At 41.8% G+C, this 24,778-nt stretch overlaps 1 protein-coding gene across 6 annotated transcripts in view; it reads left to right on the top strand.

Moving 5' to 3' along the window:
* ANO5 (anoctamin 5) overlaps nucleotides 1-24,778 on the top strand; it is a 101,031-nt gene that overhangs the window by 71,623 nt on the left and 4,630 nt on the right. For all 6 annotated transcript variants that reach the window (XM_074997674.1, XM_074997671.1, XM_074997673.1 and 3 more), the window contains 8 exons: nucleotides 5,274-5,348; nucleotides 6,098-6,320; nucleotides 11,728-11,897; nucleotides 16,999-17,096; nucleotides 17,418-17,548; nucleotides 19,212-19,417; nucleotides 19,955-20,127; nucleotides 23,720-23,825. In XM_074997674.1, the coding sequence (XP_074853775.1) occupies nucleotides 5,274-5,348; nucleotides 6,098-6,320; nucleotides 11,728-11,897; nucleotides 16,999-17,096; nucleotides 17,418-17,548; nucleotides 19,212-19,417; nucleotides 19,955-20,127; nucleotides 23,720-23,825 (1,182 nt within the window). The remainder of the gene's footprint in view (nucleotides 1-5,273; nucleotides 5,349-6,097; nucleotides 6,321-11,727; nucleotides 11,898-16,998; nucleotides 17,097-17,417; nucleotides 17,549-19,211; nucleotides 19,418-19,954; nucleotides 20,128-23,719; nucleotides 23,826-24,778) is intronic.

The raw sequence follows: 24,778 nt of genomic DNA, 5'->3' as shown, positions 1-24,778 counted from the left end.
ATTTTGTGTTTTTTTAGGAAAAAGGATTCTTTTGAAGATGGGGATTCCTTTCGAAAGAGCCGTGTCTACACCACTTTTCTTCTTTCAAAAGAAGCTCTTTTGACAGAAGAATCTGCAAATGAGGTGCCAGATATCTAAATCTGTGCCTCATTTGCATGCTTCTTTTGAAAGAGGAATACTAGTGAAGAAGTAGCCATCAGGTTCAAGCTAAGACAGAATCCGGCACTGTAGCTTGACTCGTATTGTTTGCTTTCAGCAGGTACCTGAATAACGAGTATTGAAATTTTCACTCTTCACAAAAATGTGATATCACATACAGTAAATTCTTTCATATCCCTCAGCCCCAGGACCTGGAGGTTGCCATATATTCAAATATTCTGCATAATAGAGAGGTACACTTAGCAATGCATAACTCTAAACAAAAACAAGATTAGATATTAAGAAACAAACAAAAATGCATGCTGAGTGTTTTATTTACCAACAACAGTCTTACTGTACACTGTAAACTTACGCTGTATTTGTTGTATTTATTTGTACTTACTTTCACTATACTGTACTTATGGAAAACATAAGTAAAATTTATTGAAGGTTGAATTGCTGAGTTAAATTTCAGAGTTCCACATAATAGAATACTGGATATGAAAGAGTTTATTGTGTATCGGTACACATGTATACATTGTAGCTAAAGAGAAATGACCAACTGATGTTTGCCATCTTCATGATAAGGGACACTGCATGTAGAGGAGGAAAAGTCTGCTGTGCAGAGATAGCAAAACTCATACTGATCTTGGGGTTTCTATGCTGTGGACATTTTTGTTTACTTAAAAGAATGCTGAATTCAAAAATGATACAGCACAAACAGAAGTATCCCCTCCTGTCTGTTTCCAGATAAACAAAGCTTTAATTTTCCCAAATTAAACAAATACATTTGTTGTCTTCATTGCAGGAAAACAAACAGCCCTGTTCAAAACAAACAACTCCTCTCACAAATAAGATTCAGAAAACATGGCGACATGTTGTGTTTGCCCTCTGATAGCTAAACTTGCTTGTCTTAAGTACTGGGGAGGGAAACATTGTGGAGGCCTATGATCTGCATCAGAAGTTTAATTTGGGATGCAGTTAGATGTTGTGTGGTTGTTAGTTTTTCATTCCAAAATTCTTACAGTAGGGGTTCACTTGCAGGTCTCTAGAATATATGATCAATATTTCTTGCCATCTGAGCTAGCTTCTATCATTCACGTTCTTTGTCCCTGGAACTACATTTTAAATAATTCTTTTTTGATCAGTTATGCAAGTAGATATATAAAAGTAGCACATTTTTGGAGGAAAAATTTTGATTTAGCCATGCATCTTAAAATAGATCCCAGTCCAAAATCAATTGTGTTCTGTCATGTTCTGTGGACAGGGAAGCAGCAGCAGACTGTTCTGAAGGACACAAGACCTGCTTTGGCCAGGACCATGGCCTCTATATAGAGCCATTGTGATTCAGATGCTTTGTGGGTGCTGCAGGGCTCTGCAAGAAGGGAAAGTGTTTAGTCTTAAGCCCGGACAGGAACACAGGTCAACATATGTTAAAAAGGCAGCTGTTCATTTCCAATTAATTTGATCCAGCAGTCAAAAATGGTTACTTGCATTAAATGTGTTCTCTTGATCAGTTTAAAAACAATACCTCCACAGAGCTACAGTAATGGTCTTGTGATCAGTTATGCTGCATGATCTTCAGAGATATTTATCTCACTTTTGGAGTGCATATCACAATGAGGCATAAAAATGACAATAGTGCCAATGCATAAGTAGAAAAGTTCTCAGTGAGAAAAAATGCTTGACAGAGAGGGCTATGTTATTCATATAAAAATATACTATTTTAAGATGCATGGCCCATGCCTCCTTACCTCCATCATGATAGCCCCAACTGTGGCCTGGCCCACACCAAACTGGTGTCCCACAGAGTGGTAGCTGTATGGAGTGTGAATGCTGTGCAGAGATAGCAAAAATCATACTGGTTTTGGGGTTTCCATGCTGTGGACATCTTGTTTACTTAAAAGAATGCCGAATTCTAAAATGATGATGCAGCACAAACTAAATTGCTGAGTTAAATTTCAGAGTTCCAGATAACAGAATGCTGAATATGAAAGAGTTTGCGTATAGGTACACATGTATACATTGTAGCTAAAGAGAAATGACCAACTGATATTTGCCATCTGCATGATAAGGGACACTGCATATAGAGGAGGAAGAGTCTTCTGTAAAGTATCTCCTCCTGTCTGTTTCCAGTTAAAACAAAGCTTTAATTTTCCCAAATTAAAGAAAATACATTTATTGTCTTCATTGCAGGAAGACAAACAGCCCTGTGCAAAACAAACAACTCCTCACATAAATCGCGACCCCCTTCTCCATGGGGAGGGTGTGCTGCATCTGGGTGTTCTGATGTCTCAGGGCCGGGGACAGCTACTGACACAACTCCAGGAAGGTCTGCCACCGCATCCGGAAGTTCCAGAGCCACCAGTCATCCCACTTCCCCATGACCAGTTGTTCCCACCACTCGGAGCTGGTGGGGTAGCTCCAGAGCCAGCGGAGCACCTGTGGGCGGGGGGCCCCAGAGGACCCCATGATCTGGGGCATCCCCTTCTGCCCCTGGGAGGTGGGCCCCACCAGGATCTGCAGGGTGGTCACCAGTGCTATGGCTAGCAGGGCGCCCACTCCACAGGCGGCAGCCAGCAGGGTTTCCAGCTGCTATGTGTCCCTGGCCTTTCCTGCGGGCACAGCGTCTGTGGGGCTTGTGGCAGCTGCGCAGGCCTTGTGTTGTGCAGGCCAAGGGTATTGGGGAGGGGTCCTTTAAAGGAGCGGTGTGCTGTGGCCTCGGACGGGGTTGGCCACTCTGCAACCTTGTCTGTGGTGTTTCCTGCCCCGTTCATTCGAAAGAGGGTGTTGGTGCGTGTGGAGCTCTCTTTCGACGGCCTGAACATCCCCTTTTGATGTGGCACATGACCCTTTCGATGACAGTTGTTGACGGCACCAGCACCAGCCCGTGTGTTGATGCTCCCCTTCAAAATAGTGTGTTTCGACTACTCTCTTTCGAAAGAGCACTTTAGTGTAGACGTAGCTAAGAAGTAATCAGTCCACAGCTGTTTTTTTCTTTGAGCATATACTGACAGTTTCCATTAAAAGCTCAATTACCTTGTGCCCCTTTTCTTTATGACAGAGAGCATTTGTTATCTTTGCAGATTTTGAGAGGCGTTTGAGCTGTCAGCTTTTGTAGCAATCCTTGTCAGTGCTCAGTCATGGAAAACTATTCCAGTTAGACTATACCAGTTAGCCACACTGCTGCTTCATTTCCTTTCATTATTTAATGAGTGATGCTGAAAGTGTGAAGGGATATTGGTTTCAAACAGATTAATCCTGCTAACTGAAAAGGCAATATAGATACAGTTCACTGAATTTTCAGAGCACTGCGGTTAGCTTTGCTTCAACTGTAAAATCAATTTCTCATCACCAGTTGCAGTGATTCAGGACCCTTGCTCCTCATTGGATACACTGATTCAAAAATCGCCCATTGTGAGAATGTAATCTTCACCTTGTTTGCTATTTCTGCCAAGTTAGCATCAGTGTTTGATGGTGAAAATACTGAACTATTTCAGAGCAAGTCAAATTCTTCTTTCACTGACTTCATTGTCTGTAAGGGAGAATGTGGCCCAGAAATTTTAAAGCTCGGTCTCTACATAGCATGAATATCTCAGATTAGTTCTTAAGTACAGAAGTGTCATATAGCCTAAAATGGTTCTGAGACTGTTATTCCTAAAACAAAACTCTGCATCCCTTGTTAAAGAGGAGGCCTTTCGTTGTATATTGTCACTGAATATAACTTATGCCATTCATGCTGCAAGAATGCTCACAATTATTCACTGATAAGTTTATTGTAAATACACTTAAGTTTATTATAAGTACACTTGAGCCAGTCAGATCTCTCACCCATAAAAGTATAGCATGATACACTTCAAATACAAATTATATCTTTATGGACAAATTGGTCTTTAGCAGGCTAAACAAGGTTGTCATTTGTCTGGTATGAACACCTCCAGAAGAAATAGTAGATACAATATGACTGACCCCAGTTTCACTGAGATATGTTCACTGAACCAATAACATTTCTCTGTGTTACACCTGTATAACTGAGAACAGTGTTAGGGCTAGTATGTGTGGTCTAAGGAGATGGTACCTGTGGGTGGGGGCAGTTCACAGAAGTAGGAGCTGAAGGAGGGACATATTGCCAGTTCTAGGAAGCCCCCCAAGGTAAGTGCCATCCAGAGCCCTGATCCCCTCCCATGTCCCACTCCTGAACCCCCTCCCACGTGCATACTCTTTGTGCTGCTGCTGGGAGGGCAGGGTGCAGTGACCAGAGACTGCCTCAGCCGTAGCCAGTGTGGCTGGTCCAACGGCTGCCTAAACTTACATCACCAAATAGTTTTCTTCCTTCAGTGTAGGAACACCACTTCCATGAATGAAATTACCTATGTCAGTGGAAGCCGTCTTTCATCATCAGACTTGTATCTATGCAGGGGTGGCAGGGGAGTTGTTGGCATAGCTTTAGTTTTTCATATCCTTGATCAACATACCTTTGCCAGTATAACTTTTTCAATGTAGACCAGGTCTGAATAACGTCATCAGATAATAGGTGCTGTATTAATTTCTCTGTCCCTTGTTAATCCTTCTAATCTGACATTTTAGGAGGTAGAAATTGTTGCTAAAAAGAGGACTTTATATGAAAACGGGAAACTGTTCTTGTGCTATATGGGCATAATCTTTTGGGTAAGGTATAGCTGCATGATCGTGCGGTTAGATTGGTAACTAATAAACCTATCCATTTCTTCATAAAAAATAAAGACTTGAAGGAATGGAGTAAAATGCTTTGTGGTTGTGTGGAACAACTTAATGCATCTAAGTAAACACTTACTATAAGGGATCTTGACATGAAAAATACTGAAAAATGTCACAAAACGTCTATGCTGATAAAAATTTAGTGGATTATGTAATCAAAATAACACAGGTCTTTGAGCTGTGTACTTTGCATTTCAATGTTCCTGAAATTGTAGCCAAAAGAAAGAGAAAAAAAATAAGTTGAAGCATAAAGTATAAGTTCTTCAACATGAAGAGAGTTAAAAATTATTTTCCTAGAATATTTGCTTTCACACAGCTGTTCCAGGCATTGTGTGCTGCTTGAGGGACAAATATGTATGTGGATTGTGAACTGTGCTGTGCTTGCTTGACTGTTGCAGGAGCAGGAGCCTTATTTGCCTCTAACTAGCCAGGCTGTACGGTTCTGCATCTCAGGAACTACAGTGTTGTTCTGGGTGAGCATCTTTTTGAATCATCACTTTAACGTGTATTGCAATCACTGATTGTCACTACCCTATTAACATGTATTACAGTGTTTGTTTTAGATCTCCCACTAACCTTATTCTGCATGTTTCCTGCTCTCATGCAAAGTACACTGTAACTTATATGGATAAGGAAAAGATCTTGAAAATGATTTGGTGAGTTTTGCTAGGTTAGGTTACCTGTGTTCACACCTTAGTGGTGTAACAAACTCTGTTGTCTTTTGAAGAAGATCTAGGTTAATGTAGAAAATTACATGGATTATCATGTGTAAAAATAAAACGGGATTTTTTTCTGCTAAGATCAATTGTAGTGTCAGATAGAGGATTTACAGATTGCTATTAAGATTTATTTGCTTTACCATGTGCCTAGGAGTCCTAATCATGGAGCAGAACCCTGTTATGCCAGATATTATACAGACACAGAACAGATTCTACAAGTCTTATTTATGTTGAAGTCTGTGGTCCAATATTTTATATTTTGAATAGAATTGTTAGATTGTCAAACGTCTGTGCTAATAAAATATATTTAGTGGATTATGTAATCAAAATAACACAGGTCTTTGAGCTGTGTACTTTGCATTTCAATGTTCCTGAAATTGTAGCCAAAAGAAAGAAAAAAAAAAATAAGTTAAAGCATGACCCAGTGAATTTTCATTCTTGAAGTGCATGCATGTAATCATGTTGTAATGTAAATTTACTTTAAATCTCTGTCCTTTTCTTAGATCTCTCTGATCATAGCTAGTATGATAGCTGTGATTGTATACCGGCTTGCAGTGTATGCTGCCTTTGCAAGCTTCATGAAGGAAAGGCAAACCCTGCAACCCATCAGTGGACTACTGACTCCACAGCTGGCAACTTCAGTCACAGCATCATGCCTGAACTTCGTTATCATCATGATACTGAATTTCTTATATGAGAAAATAGCTGTCTGGATCACTGATTTGGGTAGGTAATCTGCAAGAGGACAAAATTGCCAGGGAGAAATTCTGCTCAATAATGGATTCAGTAGAAGTAAAATCTGTTTATAGGGTCCTGATATTGCTTTCCTTGCTCATGCTCCATTCCCATAGTACCCAGGTGCTACAGTTTATGGTGAGTCTTTGTTTTGTAACTATAGCTATGCCGGACAAAGATTAGCGGTTTCATTCTCCTTGTATCTAAACAGCTTTTGTCATAATTGGCTTGATTCTGTTATGTCTGTCTTTTTTTATAATGTCTCCACATACAGGAAGTATCCTGGCATTAAGGCAGTCATGTTCTGAACTCTAATTAGAAATTAGAATTGCGTGTAATATTAAACTCTTCAAAGTAAGATCAAGCCATCATGATTTAGCAGAATTCCTTTAGAAGTCATGAATATGAATTAGCGGTGATTTTAAAAAGAAGCATTACATCAAAGAAGTTTTCTACATCAAGTAGGACAACTATACAGTTAAATAAGTATGCACTTTAATTTTATTGGGTACAATTGTCTCACCCAGATTTGTATGCCAGAATCTCCCTTATGAAGAAGGAGTAGGGTGTGGAAAGGTTCCACAGTACTGGAGCCTGCAGATCCAGCATACATGTAGGGGAGGGAGTACTAGACAAACTGAGGGCAGAAGCAGAAGTGGAGGTGGGGGTGTCACTAATAGTGCAGTCCAGTATAGCCAGACTGCCCTGGAACAGGACATTGTAGCTGGAAGTTCATTGCTGACATAGTAGTGTGTGTGGTTATTTGTATGATGAGGTCCTTGTGGAAATTTTCTTTCCCAGGGCCCTCTCTGTGTGGTTTTCCTAGGAAGGTACAACTTGGCTTATTATTTTTTTAGCCTCTGGAAGTTGTTTTGCATTGCACAAAGAATGAGTATGTTGTAGAATATTCAATTTTAACATGCTAACTGAAAAATGGTTTCTGCTAACATGTCAATCAGTTAAACTAATAGTAACGAATCCCAATTGTCTTTATTTTGGCATCATATTTCTAGGTTTAAGGCTAGGAAGGTGTCTTTCATTGACCCTCAGGACTGGACTGTGCACTGTGAGCGTTCATCTCACTTTGCTGCTGTGTGTCTTTGCATGCTTGACATTTAACCTACTCACTGTTTATAATGCAATCACAGTGGCTGTGTCTACACTAGCAAGTTCTTTTGAAAGATTTTTCAAAAGAAGGGGTCTCTTTGGAACGATCCAGCAAAGCGTCTACACACCAAAAGCATTCTTTCAAAAGTAAATTGAAAGAAAGTGGTGCTCCTTTTGAAATCACTCTTCCTTTCCCATTTCAGGAAGTGTGCCGCCTTTCGAAAGCTTCTTTTGAAAGAAAATATGTGTAGATGCTGTGCAGGGCCCTTCTTTCGAAGGAACAGTCTTCATTTTCGATCTTTGGCCCGTTCTTTTGATCTGCTTTTTTGTGTGTGGACACAATTGTTTGAAGGAAGCTCTTTTGGGACCTAAGGAAGGGCTTCTTTTGAAAGATCTCAGTAGTGTAGACATAGCCAATGTGAGTTTTACCATTGGCTTCAGTGTGAGCAGAACTGGGCCATGAAAACCAAATCTACAACTGTAGTTCTGTGTTGCTTATATCTCCATGCTAAATTTGATTTGTCTGTTCCTAAACTTTTATTTCCCTCTCTGCGCAATAATAGGATAGTAGGCACAAACTACGAAGAGTCATTTGCATATAAGAGAATGATTTTTTAATTTTTTTCCATCTTCAGATTGAATCATGCTAAATCCCATTAATACATACATGAAAGCTCCAGCATTCATTTTTTATGGCTGCACATTAAAGCAAAGGAGTACCATGTCTGTTGTATAGCACTGACCTCTGTAAATGAGCTTACACTGTTTTGTGATGATAGCTAAAAGCAGTAAAGATCATCAGGTTCTTCACTTTTGTGTGGCTGCTGCCCTCTATTGTTAAGAAGAGAATCTGCACTCTGCTGTGTCTCGATGCATTAGTGGAAGAAAAGAGTATAAAACCGTGACTAAAACAAAAAAGCAGTCAAGTAGCACTTTAAAGACTAACAAAATAATTTCTTAGGTGAGCTTTCGTGGGACAGACCCACTTCTTCAGACCATAGCCATACCAGAACAGACTCAATACTTAAGGTACAGAGAACTAAAAACAGTAATCAAGGTGGATGAATCAGAAAAAAAAATGATCAAGGTGAGCAAATCAGAGAGTAGAGAGGCAGAAAGGGATGAGCAGGGTGGGGAGTCAAGAATTAGATTAAGCCAAGTATGCAAACGAGCCCCTATAGTGACCCAGAAAATTCCCATTCCGGTTCAAACCACGTGTTAATGTGTCAAATTTGAATATAAAAGAAAGTTCAGCAGCCTCTCTTTCAAGAGTGATGGTATCTCCAGAAAACATATGTAGACAAAGTTGGCAGCGGGCTTTGTTGCAAGGAAAAGTTCCAGGACTGGTGTTCCTGCGGTATAGACTGTGGCTGTTGGTGAGAATCCTCATAAGGTTGGGAGGTTGTCTGTAGGAGAGAACAGGCCTGTCACCTAGGGCCTTCTGGAGTGTGGCATCCTGGTTAAGGATAGGTTGTAGGTCTCTAATAATTCGTTGCAGTGGTTTGAGTTAGGGGCTGTAGGTGATGACCAGTGGTGTTCTGTTCTTGGCTTTTTTGGGCCTGTCTTGGAGCAGCTGGTCTGTGGGTATTCGTCTGGCCCTCTCAATTTGTTTTTTTATTTCTCCTGGCGGGTAATTCAGGTTTATGAATATTTGGTGAAGATCTTGTAGTTTTAGGTCTCTGTCAGTAGGATCAGAGCAAATGCAATTGTACCTAAGAGCTTGACTGTAAACAATGGATCTAGTTATGTGTGCAGGATGGAAGCTAGAAGCATGTAGGTAAGAAAAGTGATCAGTGGGTTTCCAGTACAGTGTGGTACCGATCAGGTCGTCCTTGATTTGTACTGTAGTGTCCAGGAAATGTATCTCTCACGTGGAGTAATTGAAGCATAACTTGATGGTGGGGTGCAGATTGTTAAACTCTCTGTGGAATTCTTCTAGAGTCTCTGTGCCATGGGTCCAAATCATAAAGATGTCAAGATCTTAAGTAGAGGAAGGGTAATAGGGGATGAGAGCTGAGGAATCATTGTTCCAGGTCAGCCATAAATGTATTAGCATATTGTGGGGCCATGTGGGTGCCCTAGCAGTTCCACTAATCTAGAGGTATAAATTGTTCCCAAATTGGAAATAATTGTGGGTGAGAACAAAGTTACAGAGGTCAGACACCAGATTGGCTGTGGTGACATCAGGGGTGGTATTCCTGATTGCTTGTAATCCATCTTTGTGTGGAATATTAGTGTACAGAGCCTCTACATCCATTGTGGCAAGGATGGTGTTGTCAGGAACTTTTCCGATGTTTTATAATTTCCTCAGGAAGTCAGTGGTATCTCGGAGATAGCTGGGAGTGTTGGTGGCATAAGGTTGAGGAGGGAGTCCACGTAACTGGGTAGTCTGGTGGTAAGGGTGCCAATACCAGAAATGATAGGGTGTCCGGGGTTTCCAGGTTTGTGGATTTTAGGAAGTAAATAGAATAATCCAGGTTGGGGCTCAGATGGTGAGTCTGAGTGAGTAAGGTCATGAGTAGCAGCAGGGAGTTCCTTAAGTAGTTGTTGTAATTTCCTTTGGAGAGAGGAGAGAGGTCTGTAAAATGTGGTGTTGGAGAGTTGTCTCGCTGCCTCCTGTTCATAGTCTGACTTATTCATGATGACAACAGCACCCCTTTTGTCAGCTGGTTTGATTATAATGTCTGGGTTATTTTTGAGACTCTGGACAGCATAGCCTTCAGCATAGTTGAGATTGTGTCTCATTTGGCATTGTTTGTGTATAATGTCAGTCTGTGCACGGTTGCGGAAGCATTGCACGTAGAAATCCAGACTTTCACTACGACCATCAGGGGGAGTCCAGATAGAGTTCTTCTTTTGTTGGTGCGGGGGTTCAAGAGAGTGAGACTGTTGTTTGTAGGTGTTCTGAAAGAATTCCTTTAGATGGAGGCGTCGAAAGAAGGCTTCAAAGTCACCACAGAATTGTATTAAGTTTGTGGAGGAAGTAGGGCAGAAGGAAAGACTCTAGGATAAGAGAGACTCTTCTGCTGGGCTGAGTTGGTAGCTGGAAAGGTTAACAATATTGTTAGTTGAGCTGTCGTTATTGTAGCTGAAGTATCCTGAAGTATGAAGTAATGTAGAAAATTTATAATCTTTTCTTTTTTGTAGGAAGTGGAAGTGTGTTTTATAAATTTCTTGTCTAGTACAGGTAAAGCCTCATTCTGCGGGGTCTTGCGTGGATGCCTGATTGTTGCGATTGTATCTATGAAGAATGTCTTTTACTACCTTCTTTCCTGAATTGTATGTAATTGGCCAAATGTTGCTCTGAGATGCATGGGTTTAAATATGACTGGAGTCAAAGTTTGAGAGCCAAATTTCAACCCAGATATAAAATACACAACTTCAGTAGCTCTAAATTAAGAGTTCCCACATATTTCCTTATTGTGATTCTGCTGTTTTTAGCAATTATTTGCAAGTCTTTATGGGCTCAAAAAATTATTTGTCAGGCCAAACACAGCACAGGTGGAGTGAAGTACCCCTTTCCCTAAGCCAGCTTAGTCCAGTGCATCTGCAGGGAGATTTGTCACTGCTGGCCACCCTGAGTTCTAGTGGTTATTTTTTTCTCTCTTCTCCTGTTCAGAAAGGTTTTTCATGTAATGATCTTTTACAATTCATTTCACAAATTAGTGCTTTGTGTTATTGAGAAAAGCAAACATGAGAGAAAACATTATTACAAGTGGAGCAGAGTTCTTGATAACATGCTGGTGCAAACACCACAAAGGGGCTATCCACAATGGAGCTACCTGTTTGGTTCAGCTATCTTCGTTGAAAGTAGGAGTCCTTCTTGCTCTCTCAACAACCCTCATTTTTATTTGAGAGGTGCTGAGCTCCTTAAATTCTCACTACCTTCACTTAAAATTATAAGAGCCCATTATTTATGACAGTCCAGCCCTATAAAATGGTAACACGTGATTCTTTCTCTGTGCGAGGGTTCTATTTTACTGCCAAAATGGAAAATTTCTCACCCTGTGTGGGGCACAACCAACAATTTGGGAAATGATGCTCCAAGGAATTAACGTGGAGCTGGAGACAATAGCCAGTATGTGAAAAGGGGAAGTCTGATTTGATAGTGAGTCCCATCTTCCTCCCTCCTCAAAGAACTACACTGTGTGTAGAAGATGTACTAGTGATCAGGAATGCCAGCTGTTTTTTCGTGAAACATTTGAGAGCTGCAGAGGACAAACACTTATCAATCTGCATGTTTGAAGTGGGGTAGAGGAAGTGTAAAAGAGTTTTCATTTTGGTTTCACAGAGATCCCAAGAACTCACCTGGAGTATGAGAATAGACTCACTATGAAGATGTTCCTGTTCCAGTTTGTCAACTACTACTCATCCTGTTTCTATGTGGCTTTCTTCAAAGGGAAGTTTGTTGGATACCCTGGCAAGTACACATACATGTTTAATCACTGGAGAAACGAAGAGGTATGGATTCCCCTAGACTTTAGTAGGAAATATAATAAATGCCGATGGTCAGAATTTCACAACCACCTCACTACCCGTGATGCTAGAAATGTTCTACATGTGATAAGGTACTTGGAAAGAGTGCTGTGCTGCTGCTCTAAATTGGCACTAGGGACTGTTCCCAGGATCAGAGAGGGAAAAAGGTTGCAGAAAGCGACCTTAATCCCCTTCCCCTCCTCATTGGGTACACCAAATATAGCTCAGGTATATCTGAGGGTCTAGAGTAATATCCTCAAAGGGGACTTAGGGTCAGCATTGCAACACATAGCATTTAGGCAACCTGCTCCCTAGGGGAATCCAGAGCCCTAAATCAGCTGCTGAGGCTTCCTGTACAGAAGAAGGGGAGGGTTAGGTAGATAAGAATAAGATTCACAGAAGCCAGCAAGCTGAGGAGGAGCTGCCTAAATGACACAATAGGAAATGCAGCATGGAGAGGAGTGACCTAGGCCTGCTCCTCAAAGGGATGTAGGTGCCGGAGAGAAATGCTTATCTCTGCTCAATAGTCACAGCTCTGAACCCTCTCCTACAGCTAGATGCCTAAGCCAGCTCAGCTCTTTCTTGTCAGCTCTTGCTCTTTCTTGGAGGGAGTGGTGCCAGTCCCTTTATGTCCAGCAGCCTAATGACCAGCGGTTAGGGCAGCCAACATACTAGACCAGAGTGAGAGTGAGAATAACTCTGCAATTTAGCAATTTGTACATTCTTCCAGTTCCTGCCCCAGTCACATTTTTCACACAATGTAGAATGGTTTCATTAGGAGAGATTAGAGCCCTGACTCAAAAAAAAAGCTCATAGGGAGGGTCACTTGCCTGGGTGATGGGAGACCTAGGTTCAGGCCCTTTCTCTGAAGGAGGTAGAGTGTGGATTTGAACCCAGGCCTTTTGCATTAAGGGTGAGTTCTTTAGTCACTAGACTAGAGAGCTATGATACTAGCTCTACAATGTCACCTTTTCCCCCACCCCCACGTGTTGTCACAGTTTGGAGCAACTTTACCTGTATTTCACCTCAGTGGTCCAGCAAGGGCACCCATTTTTTATTTCTAGCTTCTAGCATTGTCTTTCTTGGGATGAGATTTGTATCCCTTCCCTCCTGACCAGGGTATTTGCAGGGCAGAGAGTTCCCTACTTTCACTCTATTCCCAATAAAATGTTGGTTGCCTAAGCAGACTTCTTGTTCATTCTCTTCTCAGAGATCGTACACAATGTAATTGCCAGGCTTGTAAGTTACCACAGGTTTTTTTAAGCAAGTGCATATTCTGAAGGTAAAAGCAGTATAGAAGAAATATCATATAAACCTGTACATGTGCTAATAGCTTACTTGTAGTCACCACAACTTCAACCTGGGCTCTGACAGGAGCAGTCCTTCAACCTTGAGTTTTTCTGTGGTTTCAAGTTCATCATACCCAGGAACAAGAACCTTCAAGAGTAAAAGTGTCTCATTCATCCAGCATGGCTCTTTCAAGAGATTGTGACTAGGTGTCTAGCCAGTGGGTCTCCTGCTCAAAGTGCAGCTTCAAAAGGATGGAAATCCTAGGAAATCCACTTCACACTTACTGTGAAGATGTTTCAAGTTCCTAACATCTTCCAGAGATTTCATTAATCCTGCTTTTCTCTAAAAGAAGTTCTATATAACAATTCACAATTTGCATTTACTGTCTAAACAATCCAAAAGGTAGTCTACTTAATTTCATAAGGTATGCTCAGGATATTGTCATATCTGTCACAGCTGTATTTTGTGCAGGATCAAATCTGGTAGGCGTAGCCAAAAGCATCTTCCAAGCTTGCCTACCAGGATCAGGCCAGGCAGATGAGATAGTTGGGGAAAAGACCTAATTTCATGAAATTGGCTCTGAACAGCTTGGCAAAGTCAAGATTTGAACACTACTGTACATGCCCACTGGAAGGAAGTTTGCTCACCACTGGGACTTTACAAGTGAAAATTTAGGTACTAAGGGAGGGTAGCTGTTTAGAGGATTAGGTGGCAGCCAAATGAAGTTTGGAAGACGTAGATTTCAGGTTTATGTACTTTAAGCAGCAGTTAGGTGCCTAAATTCCTCTCTGTCTGTGATTGTATGTAGCTCTTTTTAGGAGTTGATCCTTGCTGTTTGCCTAGAATATTTGGCCTCTTTATCAGTGCCACCATGAGAATTTACTGACCTTAGACAGCATGAGGACATGAGGACTTCCCTTCCCATGAACAAGATTATTTTTATAAATCATTGATGGACACCTGCCTTATCTCAGTGATGTACTGGTTCTTTTTAGTGGGGCCTCTGGTTCTGCAAGTGCTGTACGTGGGACAGGACTGTGCCCTCTGTGCAGATTAAAACCAAGGGTAAATCGAAGTGCTCATTGACATTAAGGTATCTCCCGCAGCATTTTGAATACTGAGGTTAGCATGAAAGAAGACTGGCTTTCTGCTGCTTGCAAGATTCTTTTAAAAGTTCTGGCTGTGGGTATGTATGTGTGACTCCCAGTGAAGCCAGGTGTAAACCTCTGCAGGCAATATTTCATGTTAAATGTTATCTGAAGGGCAAGAAGGAGAAAAAAAATAACTTCAGACAAACAAATGGCAGCTTTGTTATCAAAGTTAAATACGGAAGTCTTCTAGATGTTTTCTGGACCAGTAAGTTTGCATGGTCTCCCTGATAAAGAGCAGAAATTTTAAAGATTCACAAGAGCCAGAACCTGAGAGGTGCTAAGTACATCCAGCTCTCTGTGATGTTAGTAGGAAATGAAGAGGTTCAGTTCCTGAAATGTGGCCTTTGATATTTTTAAGGAAACAGTAAGGGTATGTCTACACGTGCACAGTATTTCGAAAAGACTGGCCCTCTTTCGAAAGAGTGAACAGTACAATCTCATACATGGTCTATTGAAGTCAATGGAGAACTGCTAGAAAATGTGGAACACTTCCCATACCTTGGAAGTCATCTTTCTACTAAAGTTGACATTGATGCGGAAATCCAGCACTGTCTGAGCTGTGGAAGCTCTGCTTTCATCTGCCTCACACAAAGAGTCTTCAAGAACCAGGACATCTATGCCAAGACAAAGCTCCTTGTATACCATACAGTGCTTGTTCCAGCACTAGTGTACTCATGTGAAACCTGGGCAACATACAAGCATTGTTTGAAGGCTCTTGAACAATATCATCAATGCAGCCTCAGGAGAATCCTATCTCATGGGAGGATAGGCACACAACCTCTAGTGTCCTGGAAGAGTCGGACATGACCAGCATTGAAGCCATTATCATCCATGAACAACTTGTTAGACAAGTCACATGGTTCAAAAGTCTGATCAGTGCCTCCCCCAATAGATTCTGTTTTCCAAATTGGAGGAAGGACAGAGGAACACTGAGGGCCAACGGAAGCAATATAAGGACATGCCGAAGTAAACTTGAAAACATACAGCATTGGTGTTGACGCTGGGGAGAACCTTGCCCAAGACCGTCCCCAGTGGAGAACAGTAATCCATGAGGCACAATTTGAGAGGTTCAGCTGCAGTGCAGACGAGGAGAGGTGGAGAAGAATAAAGAGCTGCAAAAACTGCCCCATATCCCTCCAACAGCTACCAACACCTGCTCCTTCTGTGATAAGATCTGCAGCTCCAGAATCTGACTGATCAGCCATCATTGGACTCACAGATATGACAGTGACATGAAAATGTGCTATTTGTTATCGAGTGACCACCAACACCATATTGGCCTCTAACTGGACTCTATGGCTACGTCTACACGTGAAGCCTACATCGAAATAGCTTATTTCGATGTAGCAACATCGAAATAGGCTATTTCGATGAATAACGTCTACACGTCCTCCAGGGCTTGCAACGTCGATGTTCAACTTCGACGTTGCGCAGCACCACATCGAAATAGGCGCTGCGAGGGAACGTCTACACGCCAAAGTAGCACACATCGAAATAAGGGTGCCAGGCACAGCTGCAGACAGGGTCACAGGGCGGACTCAACAGCAAGCCGCTCCCTTAAAGGGCCCCTCCCAGACACAGTTGCACTAAACAACACAAGATACACAGAGCCGACAACTGGTTGCAGACCCTGTGCCTGCAGCATGGATCCCCAGCTGCCGCAGCAGCAGCCAGAAGCCCTGGGCTAAGGGCTGCTGCCCACGGTGACCATAGAGCCCCGCACGGGCTGGAGAGAGAGCGTCTCTCAACCCCTCAGCTGATGGCTGCCATGGCGGACCCCACTATTTCGAAGTTGCGGGACGCGCAACAACTACACGGTCCCTACTTCGACGTTGAACGTCGAAGTAGGGTGCTATTCCTATCCCCTCATGGGGTTAGCGACTTCGACGTCTCGCCGCCTAACGTCGAAGTTAACTTCGAAATAGCGCCCGACGCGTGTAGCCGTGACAGGCGCTATTTCGAAGTTAGTGCCGCTACTTCGAAGTAGCGTGCACGTGTAGACACGGCTCATGGGAGGAGCAGGAACTGCTGCTGGAGGAAGTTGGAAGATTGCTTATGCCCCATCCACATCGTACCATACAGAGTATGTCTGGACTTCATCTGGAGTGTGCATTAGGTCTATTCAAGGTAGAACACTCAGAACAACACTGTGGACATTGCTGGATGGGCAGTGGCTCAAGCTAGCTGCCAAATCCAAACCCCTGCTGACTCCCTGGGTCCAATCTCAGGGGGCTAGCCCAAGTCAGTGCCCATGCATCTATATCCACACTGCTATTTTTAGTTTGCTTGCTTGAGCAAAACTAGCAGGAGTATGTCTCCCTGGCACACTCCCAGCTGCAGTGTAGACATACCCCTACAGGCCAGTCTAAGCTCTGTTGAGTAACTTTGTCTTTAAAATGTTCTTTGTATTTCAATTTTGAAATGTTTTATGTAGGATGTTTCCTTTTTGGAAAAAAATGCAACAGAGTTTAGCCTTTTGTGATAGTCTCCCTGAAGGTAAATTTTTAGCTGGGAGCTAAAGTGCAAATGACTTCTTTTCTTGAGTACACTAAGAGCTCTTCCTTACATTACAGTGTATTTTTTTCAGGTAAACTTGCAGTAACTTGCATTATTTCTCTCCCCCCGCCCAACTTCTTTCCGGTCAGTGTGATCCTGCAGGCTGCCTGATTGAATTGACAACTCAGCTTACCATAGTTATGGCTGGCAAACAGATATGGGGAAATATACAAGAGGCCATTGTACCGTAAGTGATGCCTTACATTGAGCCACTCAGCTAGTAGATGGCTGAAATTATGAGTAATGAGTAGCATCATTTCACTAACCAAACAGAGACTAATGCTATAGGTAAATTAACTGCATTAAGTGCTGAAGCATAAATCAATTCTTTAGAATTCTTTTGGCTACTTTTCCCTAAGATGTTGGTTAAAACTGTCCAAGATGGGAGTAAAGAGTTGTTACTTTGGAGAAAGAAGTGCTTATGAATCAGTTTATACTGCATAATATATGTTCTAACCATGACGACATATTGCCCACTCTCTTACGGTTCCCTTTTCTCCACACACAGCTGGATTTGGAATTGGTGGGGACGTAGGAAAGCCAGATGTAATCCAGAGAATTTGTATACTCGCTGGGAGCAGGATTATGATCTGCAGAGCTTTGGAGTGTTGGGGCTATTCTATGAATATCTAGAAATGGGTGAGCTGAAAACACAATTTTGAAATGCAGATAAGAAATGTTATGATGGCTATAAGAGCAGAGCTTTCCAGCTGGGGGTTGGAGGCTGTCATGTAAACAGCATAGAATTCACTGATACAAGAAATTAAAGAGATCAACCCAATAAATGGAGCTGCCTTTATGGTATTATTATTTTTTATTTTATTATTCTTATCATTACCATCAATGGCCTGTGAAAAGTCCTAGTTCATAATATATGTTCAACAACTATTTATTTCTCAGTTGGATGGTGGATCAGTTATACACAGTCATGAGTGCCAAGTATGCTGTAAGAATCTGCACTGCAGATGTGAGATCTATAAAATGGATCGAAGTATCCACAGTGTTTTGGGTATGTAGTGGTTTGTGGTCTGATACTACCCAGCTGACCAGCAGAGGGAGCATGAGATACCCTCTGCTGGCACTGTTTCTAAACTAATGCTGATGTAACTGATGAGAAAACACTTTAACAGCTAGGTAACTAAAGGAACCAGAAATTAAACCCATGTGAAATCCAGAAAACACTGAAAAAATCAGTGTTTGTTAAATAGAAAGGACAGAAGGGGTTGAAAGGGTTGCTCGGTGTTGTACCTCTTAATGTTACATCTAAGCTGTGCATATAGACCTTGGTTGGAACTACCTATCTACATTTCGTGTCATGTAACCATTTCACCTTGGGCTGTGATCTTGTCAGATCTCACATGCCAATCACAGTCAGGTCTGATCAGTACTCTGATGGGAGACCTTCAAAGTAAAAAAAAATATCTCTCACAGTAGCTGCTTCTGCTGGTGGTGAAGACATAATAGATCTCTTTCCTTCTAAATCATAATCTAATCATTGCCCCAGCGTGGTTTAGTGACCATTCAGTACAGATTCTGTTTTTTGGCTGTGATGGAAATTGTAGTCCTGGTCACATGTGGTTATTATGTGTCTCATGGCAGATCTTCAGGAACAATTACTTTCAGTGCCTTGAACAAATTGTATGACGTTTCACATTCTCCTGATACTTTAAGTAGCTAGAGTATTCCTTTTCACTTCATGTGCCTGACTTAATGTGGGATAATGTTAGCATAATGGGAAGGGTTGCCACATATCACACGAGGTGGTTTAATTTGATGATAACTAAAGTGATTATTTATGGTATATAGTTTTTTATTTTTAATTCATACTGATTTACCAGCAGCACTTAACATATATGTACTGAAATATCTATAAACCCATGAAATATCACAAAGGGAGAAGGTAAGAATTCCTTTTTTGGGAATGAATTAAAATAAATTAACATTAAAACATGTTGGTCTGTAAAGTAATTGTGTAAATTGGAGGGCTTGAGAGCCAGCAAGTAAACACATCAGTCATGATCTGCTCAGTCAAACTTTATTGCCATGTATATTCAACCCAAACTCCTGAGTCTTTCAGTTATAAACATGCATACTTTCTTGTAAGTACTTGAATACCGTATTTTATTAGCTCTCTGTAATAATTTAGAAAATTGATTATATGTATACGTTCCGCTATAGTTGTTTTTTACTTGGCAGGGTTATCTTGAATGCTCTGGTATTTCAATAGCATGAGTTGTGAACGTAAAGATAATTGCCCTAGAGTTCTAAACAACCATTGTTCATTTCCCTTCCTCCCATGCAGTCATTCAGTTTGGATTTATTACTCTTTTTGTGGCCTCTTTTCCACTGGCTCCTCTTCTTGCGCTGATGAATAATATCTTGGAGATTCGAGTGGATTCCTGGAAGCTTACCACTCAGTTCAGGAGACCTGTTGCTTCCAAAGCTCACAGTATAGGAGTTTGGCAAGAAATTCTAAATGGAATGGCCATCTTGTCTGTTGTCACTAATGTAAGTAAACTGTGATAAAACCATTTTCTTGTGAGTCTCTGTATCTCTATGATTTGTTTTATAATTCAGGTTCTCCTGTGTCTCATTATGTCACCAGGGTGTTGGTCACCTTCAGCTCTCCATTTCCATTTAACTGGAGCCAGTTTATTCATTTACCTTTCCCAGAGTCTAGCCAGATTGGGTCTGGATAGGAGTTAATTTACAGAAACTCAATCCAGATAGGGTATTGGCAGTATTGACTGTCTGTGGGAATTGACAGGAGATGGCTGTGGTGATTTCATTCCTTTGGTTGAATGGTTCATAACATTTGCAATCTGTAGGTTCAGTTGGATCCTCAACTGCTTCTCAATGTCCATATAGCAGCAATAACTAAATGTACTTTTCGTGAATGGGATGCAAATAAACTGTCGCATCTAATGTTCTAACTTCACACTGGATTGCCAAACAGAATCAGATGTTTTCTTTCAAAGGAAAATATTAAGCAAGACACCAAGTCACAGCTTATGCAACTTATCTCAAGCTCTGTTTCTTTTTCAGGCCTTTATTGTAGCCTTCACATCTGATATGATCCCTCGTTTAGTTTACTACTATGCCTATTTTACGAATGAAGATTCGCCCATGTCTGGATACATTAACAACAGTCTATCTGTGTTTCTAACCTCAGATTTTCCACATAAAAACAACAAGACTGAGAACTTTCCAACATGCAGGTTTGTAGTGATTTTAAAAAAAAAAAAGTCCCTGTTTCATGTATGGTTTTCCAAGTAGATAGATGGGCCCAGTTCTTCAGCGTCAGAACTACTGCAGGATCTAGCTTCCTTAGGAAAATGATTTAGGTGATCCCACGCCCTTAGCTTCAGAAATCACAATTTTTATTTATTTGAGTCAAAGGGAGTCCAGATTGGTGCACTGTATGGTTTAGAAACAGGCCTCTATGGTCATTTCTGGAAATAGGTGTGAAAGTCAATCAGTTTCACACATAATGAATCAGACAATCTTCAGAGTTTTTCTTTGGGGCTATGGTTACATTAGCCAGTTTTGCCAACAAAACCCTGGTTTTGTCAACAAAACTGGTGGAACATCCACACACAAAATATATTTTGTCAAGAATATGTTGACAAAAGTCAGCGCATCCACCAACAACCTTCTTCCTCTCCCAGATGAGGAAGAGCCCCTTTTGTTGACAGGTTCTGTCAACAGAAAAGCTGTGGATGCTCGGGGGGGCCTTCTCTTGACAGACAGGTTGTCCAAAAGAATGGGCAGCCCTGTCTGCTGTGCTTCTGGGTGCCTGTTTTGTTTAGTCAGTGGCTGAGCACTCCAGCCACTCTTTTGACAGAGCAGAGCACTCTTCCAATTGCTTTTGTGTGTGACCACACTCTGTCAAGAGAAGTTTTGTAGGGAAGTCTCTTCTGATAGTGCCTTCTGTGGACAGATCACTGTAGTGTAACCATAGTGTCGGTGTTGGGACCACATTCTGTCATGTGTGATGGTGTTACGGAGGCACTACTTCTATCTCAGTGTAGCCCAGTCTAATTGTGTTGATTTTGTCTTTGAAGTTTAGATTTCTTTACAATGGACAGGGCTTGTGTCTGGTTGCATGTAGGCTTACTGCACAGAAAGGTTCTGCTACATATGATTTGCCTCATGCAGTTCTCTGTGAGCAGATTCCTGCAGTTGCTTATGTATCTTTATGTATGCCTGTAGTCAGGCTTGGAGCTCTTCTCTAACTTTTGTTGTGCAGCTTTACACAACAAGTGGTCTGGCCTTTTTGACTTCTTGCTTAATTTTTTGTAATTCCTGAAAGTGTCATGGTGACCTGAGTGTGTGGTAAGGAGGCTAGGGTCACTTTGTGGCTAGCTTTTTGATGGCCAGCTGAGTGGGGCCAGCTGTGCAGCTGCATATGGCAGCAGTGGGGTGCCCTCTCCCCCCTCCAGCCCTTGGGAGTGCTGCAGCCACCTCTCCCCCTGCCCCCCACTGCTCCACCAGGGTCAGCCGGGCATGGCCAGCAACCATACTCAACTAATAGGCAAATCTGATTATCTGGCAATCCCTGTTCCCCAGGAATGCTGGATAATCAAGCTTTTACTATAGTTGGATACTGAAGGATCCTGCCTCAGTTTGCCTGGTCTTTGGCCCAGATGTTCATTATTACAATATACAAGAACTTCCATGCACTGTTCGTGTGAAAGGAAATGAGTGTACACCCAGCCATAGTGAAAAAAAATACCCAAAGAATAAATCCCTAACAGACCACAAGTTTCTTAATATCAGTGTTGTTCTGCACCCTGTCATGATAGAGCCCCGCATTTCTTCTCTTCTTCTGGACAGCTTGGCCAGTGTTTGATATTTTATACAGAAGGGTCAATATCTGTATAAACATACTGGCTACGTCTACATGTGAAGCCTACATTGAAGTAGCCTATTTCGATGTGGCGACATCGAAATAGGCTATTTCGATGAATAACGTCTACACGTCCTCCAGGGCTGGCAACGTCGATGTTCAACATCGACGTTGCGCAGCACCACATCGAAATAGGCGCAGCGAGGGAACGTCTACACGCCAAAGTAGCACACATCGAAATAAGGGTGCCAGGCACAGCTGCAGACAGGGTCACAGGGCGGACTCAACAGCAAGCCGCTCCCTTAAAGGGCCCCTCCCAGACACAGTTGCACTAAACAACACAAGATACACAGAGCTGACAACTGGTTGCAGACCCTGTGCCTGCAGCATAGATCCCCAGCTGCCGCAGAAGCAGCCAGAAGCCCTGGGCTAAGGGCTGCTGCCCACGGTGACCATAGAGCCCCGCAGGGGCTGGAGAGAGAGCATCTCTCAACCCCCCAGCTGATGGCCGCCATGGAGGACCCAGCAATTTCGACATTGCGGGACGTGGATCGTCTACACGGTCCCTACTTCGACGTTGAACGTCGAAGTAGGGCGCTATTCCGATCCCCTCATGAGGTTAGTGACTTCGACGTCTCGCCGCCTAACGTCAAAGTTAACTTCGAAATAGCGCCTGACTCGTGTAGCCGCGACGGGTGCTATTTCGAAGTTGGTGCCGCTACTTCGAAGTAGCGTGCACGTGTAGACACAGCTACTGAGACACGTTCTTAACCGGTGTGTGTTAGCATAGACCAGTGGTTCTGAACCTAATTACCATTGTGAGCCACCTTCAATGCTACCTGTATAGCCTTGAGGATATCACATGGGCTTCAGCTCTTTGCTGATGGATTTCAGGTTGAGAACAACTGGCATAGACTTTATGTATTTTTCCAATGGCAGAGGAATTTAATGTTTGCCAAGGTCCAGTGTGTTGGTGAGAAAGCATGGATTTGTGGATCATAGTGGAGGAGTTGTTGATTGGAGAAGAACAGACTTCCAGGACAAAGAGGATATACATAATTAGGTGCAAAACAAATCCACTACAGATTGGATTATAACTCAAGAGCAAAGCTCAAGTATTCTGTGTTTATCCTTCCATAGATATTAATGCTGATCACACACATGCCTGCTTTTCTGTTGATCTGCCCAAATATATCTATCTGTTCTGATACCATTCAATCATCTTCCATTGTTCTTTACAGTATTTATCCATTTTGGTCACCACTTGAATATAGTAGCAATCCACATCTAAATTTTGCTTCTCACACATTTTCAGCCATTGTATGTTGTTGTGAATGAGGATTCTGAGCAAACTGGAGGGAGGAACACCAGTCACGTCTACACTAGTAAGATCTTTTGAAAAAGCCAGGGCTGTTTCGAGAGATCATGCAGAGCATCTACATACAAAATGCGTTATTTCAAAATTAAATCGAAAGAAAGACTGCGACACTTCTTTTGGAAGCTCTGTTCTGCTCCTGGATCAGGAAGAGCATCTTCTTCCAAAAGAGTCTTTTGGAAAAAAGCACATATACATGCTCCAAGGGCCCTTGTTTTGTAAGACCAGTCCTCATGACGCCAAATTTTTTGATACCTGGCCTTTTCTTTTGAAAGGGCAGGACCTGTGTGGCCTCTCTCTGTCGAAAGAGCAGATTGTTTTTTTTCAATCCACTTTTTTTGTGCGTGGACAGGAACTTTTGAAAGAAGTTTTTTCGGAAGAGATCTTCCGGAAGAACTTCTTTCCAAGGATTGCTGTAGTGTAGATGTAGCCCATAAGAGCCAACCTCTTCCTACAAAAGAAAATAAAACATTTAGAACCAAACTTAAAGGTTTCTTAAATGACAGCTGTAAATATAACTGAGCTTGTAGTCTGTCTCAGATTGAATATGACATTTCACCTTTACAATTTTTTTTATTTCTAACAGGTATAGAGACTATCGATATCCACCAGACCATGAGAGGAAATATACACACAGTATGCAGTTTTGGCATATACTTGCTGCCAAAATGGCTTTCATAATTATAATGGAGGTGTGTGCCTTTCAGTCTTTTGAAATCAATAATTAATTTTTTTTAATAAAAGTGAAATAGAGCTGATGAAAATACCTGTTATCTCTTGCATAAGCAAAGCAAAGAAAATGTCACTTGTACAAAAATAAAAACCAGACTCTCAGTTTTCACTCAGTTGTTAATGCAAGCAACACTCTCTTTCAAATGAAAAGATTTGGTCCAAAGAGGAGAGGAGAGTTAAACCCTTTCAAGGCAAATAAGAGTATAACTAAATGATCATGCCTCCCATATATATAACACCCAGGCTGTGGACACACTACCCCTCTGTTTCGAAAGGGTCATGTTAATGAGGGATTTCAGAAAATGCTAATGAGGTGCCGACATAAATATTCAGCACCTTGTTAGCATAATGGCGGGCGTGTGCAATTTAAAAGTGCTGCTTTCGGAACGCACACCACCTGTGTAGATGGGGGCCTTTTGAAAAGACCCCCTGATTTTGAAAGCCCCTTCTTCCTAAAACCAAACAGGGGAATGAGGGAAATGAAACGAGGGAAGATGTCTTTAAATACCCACAGCCACTTGCTGGGCATTTTTTTCCCATGCTGCACCCATGAAAATAGCCAGAATGCTACAAGGATTAGGGAACTGTGGGATAGGTTCCCACAATACACTGCTGCAACAATCGATTTAAGCTACTTGTGTGTGTCAGCAATAAGTCAATTTTCTGGGGCCCATGGGGGAATGTGAGGAGGCTCAAAATTGATTGATAAAACCCAGCATTAAATTAATTTTAATAAATTTGATTTTAGCTTGTAGTGTAGACACAGCCAAGGAAACAGTTAGATGCAGTAGAAAGGTTCTGAAGATTCAGAAGATGACACTCTTCTTCCTTAACCTGTTATAAAGCATTTTGGAATCAAATTAGTGTTTAAGTGAAAAGGTCTTGTATAATCTTTTTATAATCTTTATTATTT

This window comes from Carettochelys insculpta, chromosome 6 (genome assembly GCF_033958435.1).
Source record: "Carettochelys insculpta isolate YL-2023 chromosome 6, ASM3395843v1, whole genome shotgun sequence".
Taxonomy (NCBI): domain Eukaryota; kingdom Metazoa; phylum Chordata; order Testudines; family Carettochelyidae; genus Carettochelys; species Carettochelys insculpta.
This window is presented reverse-complemented; position numbering and strand designations above follow the sequence as displayed.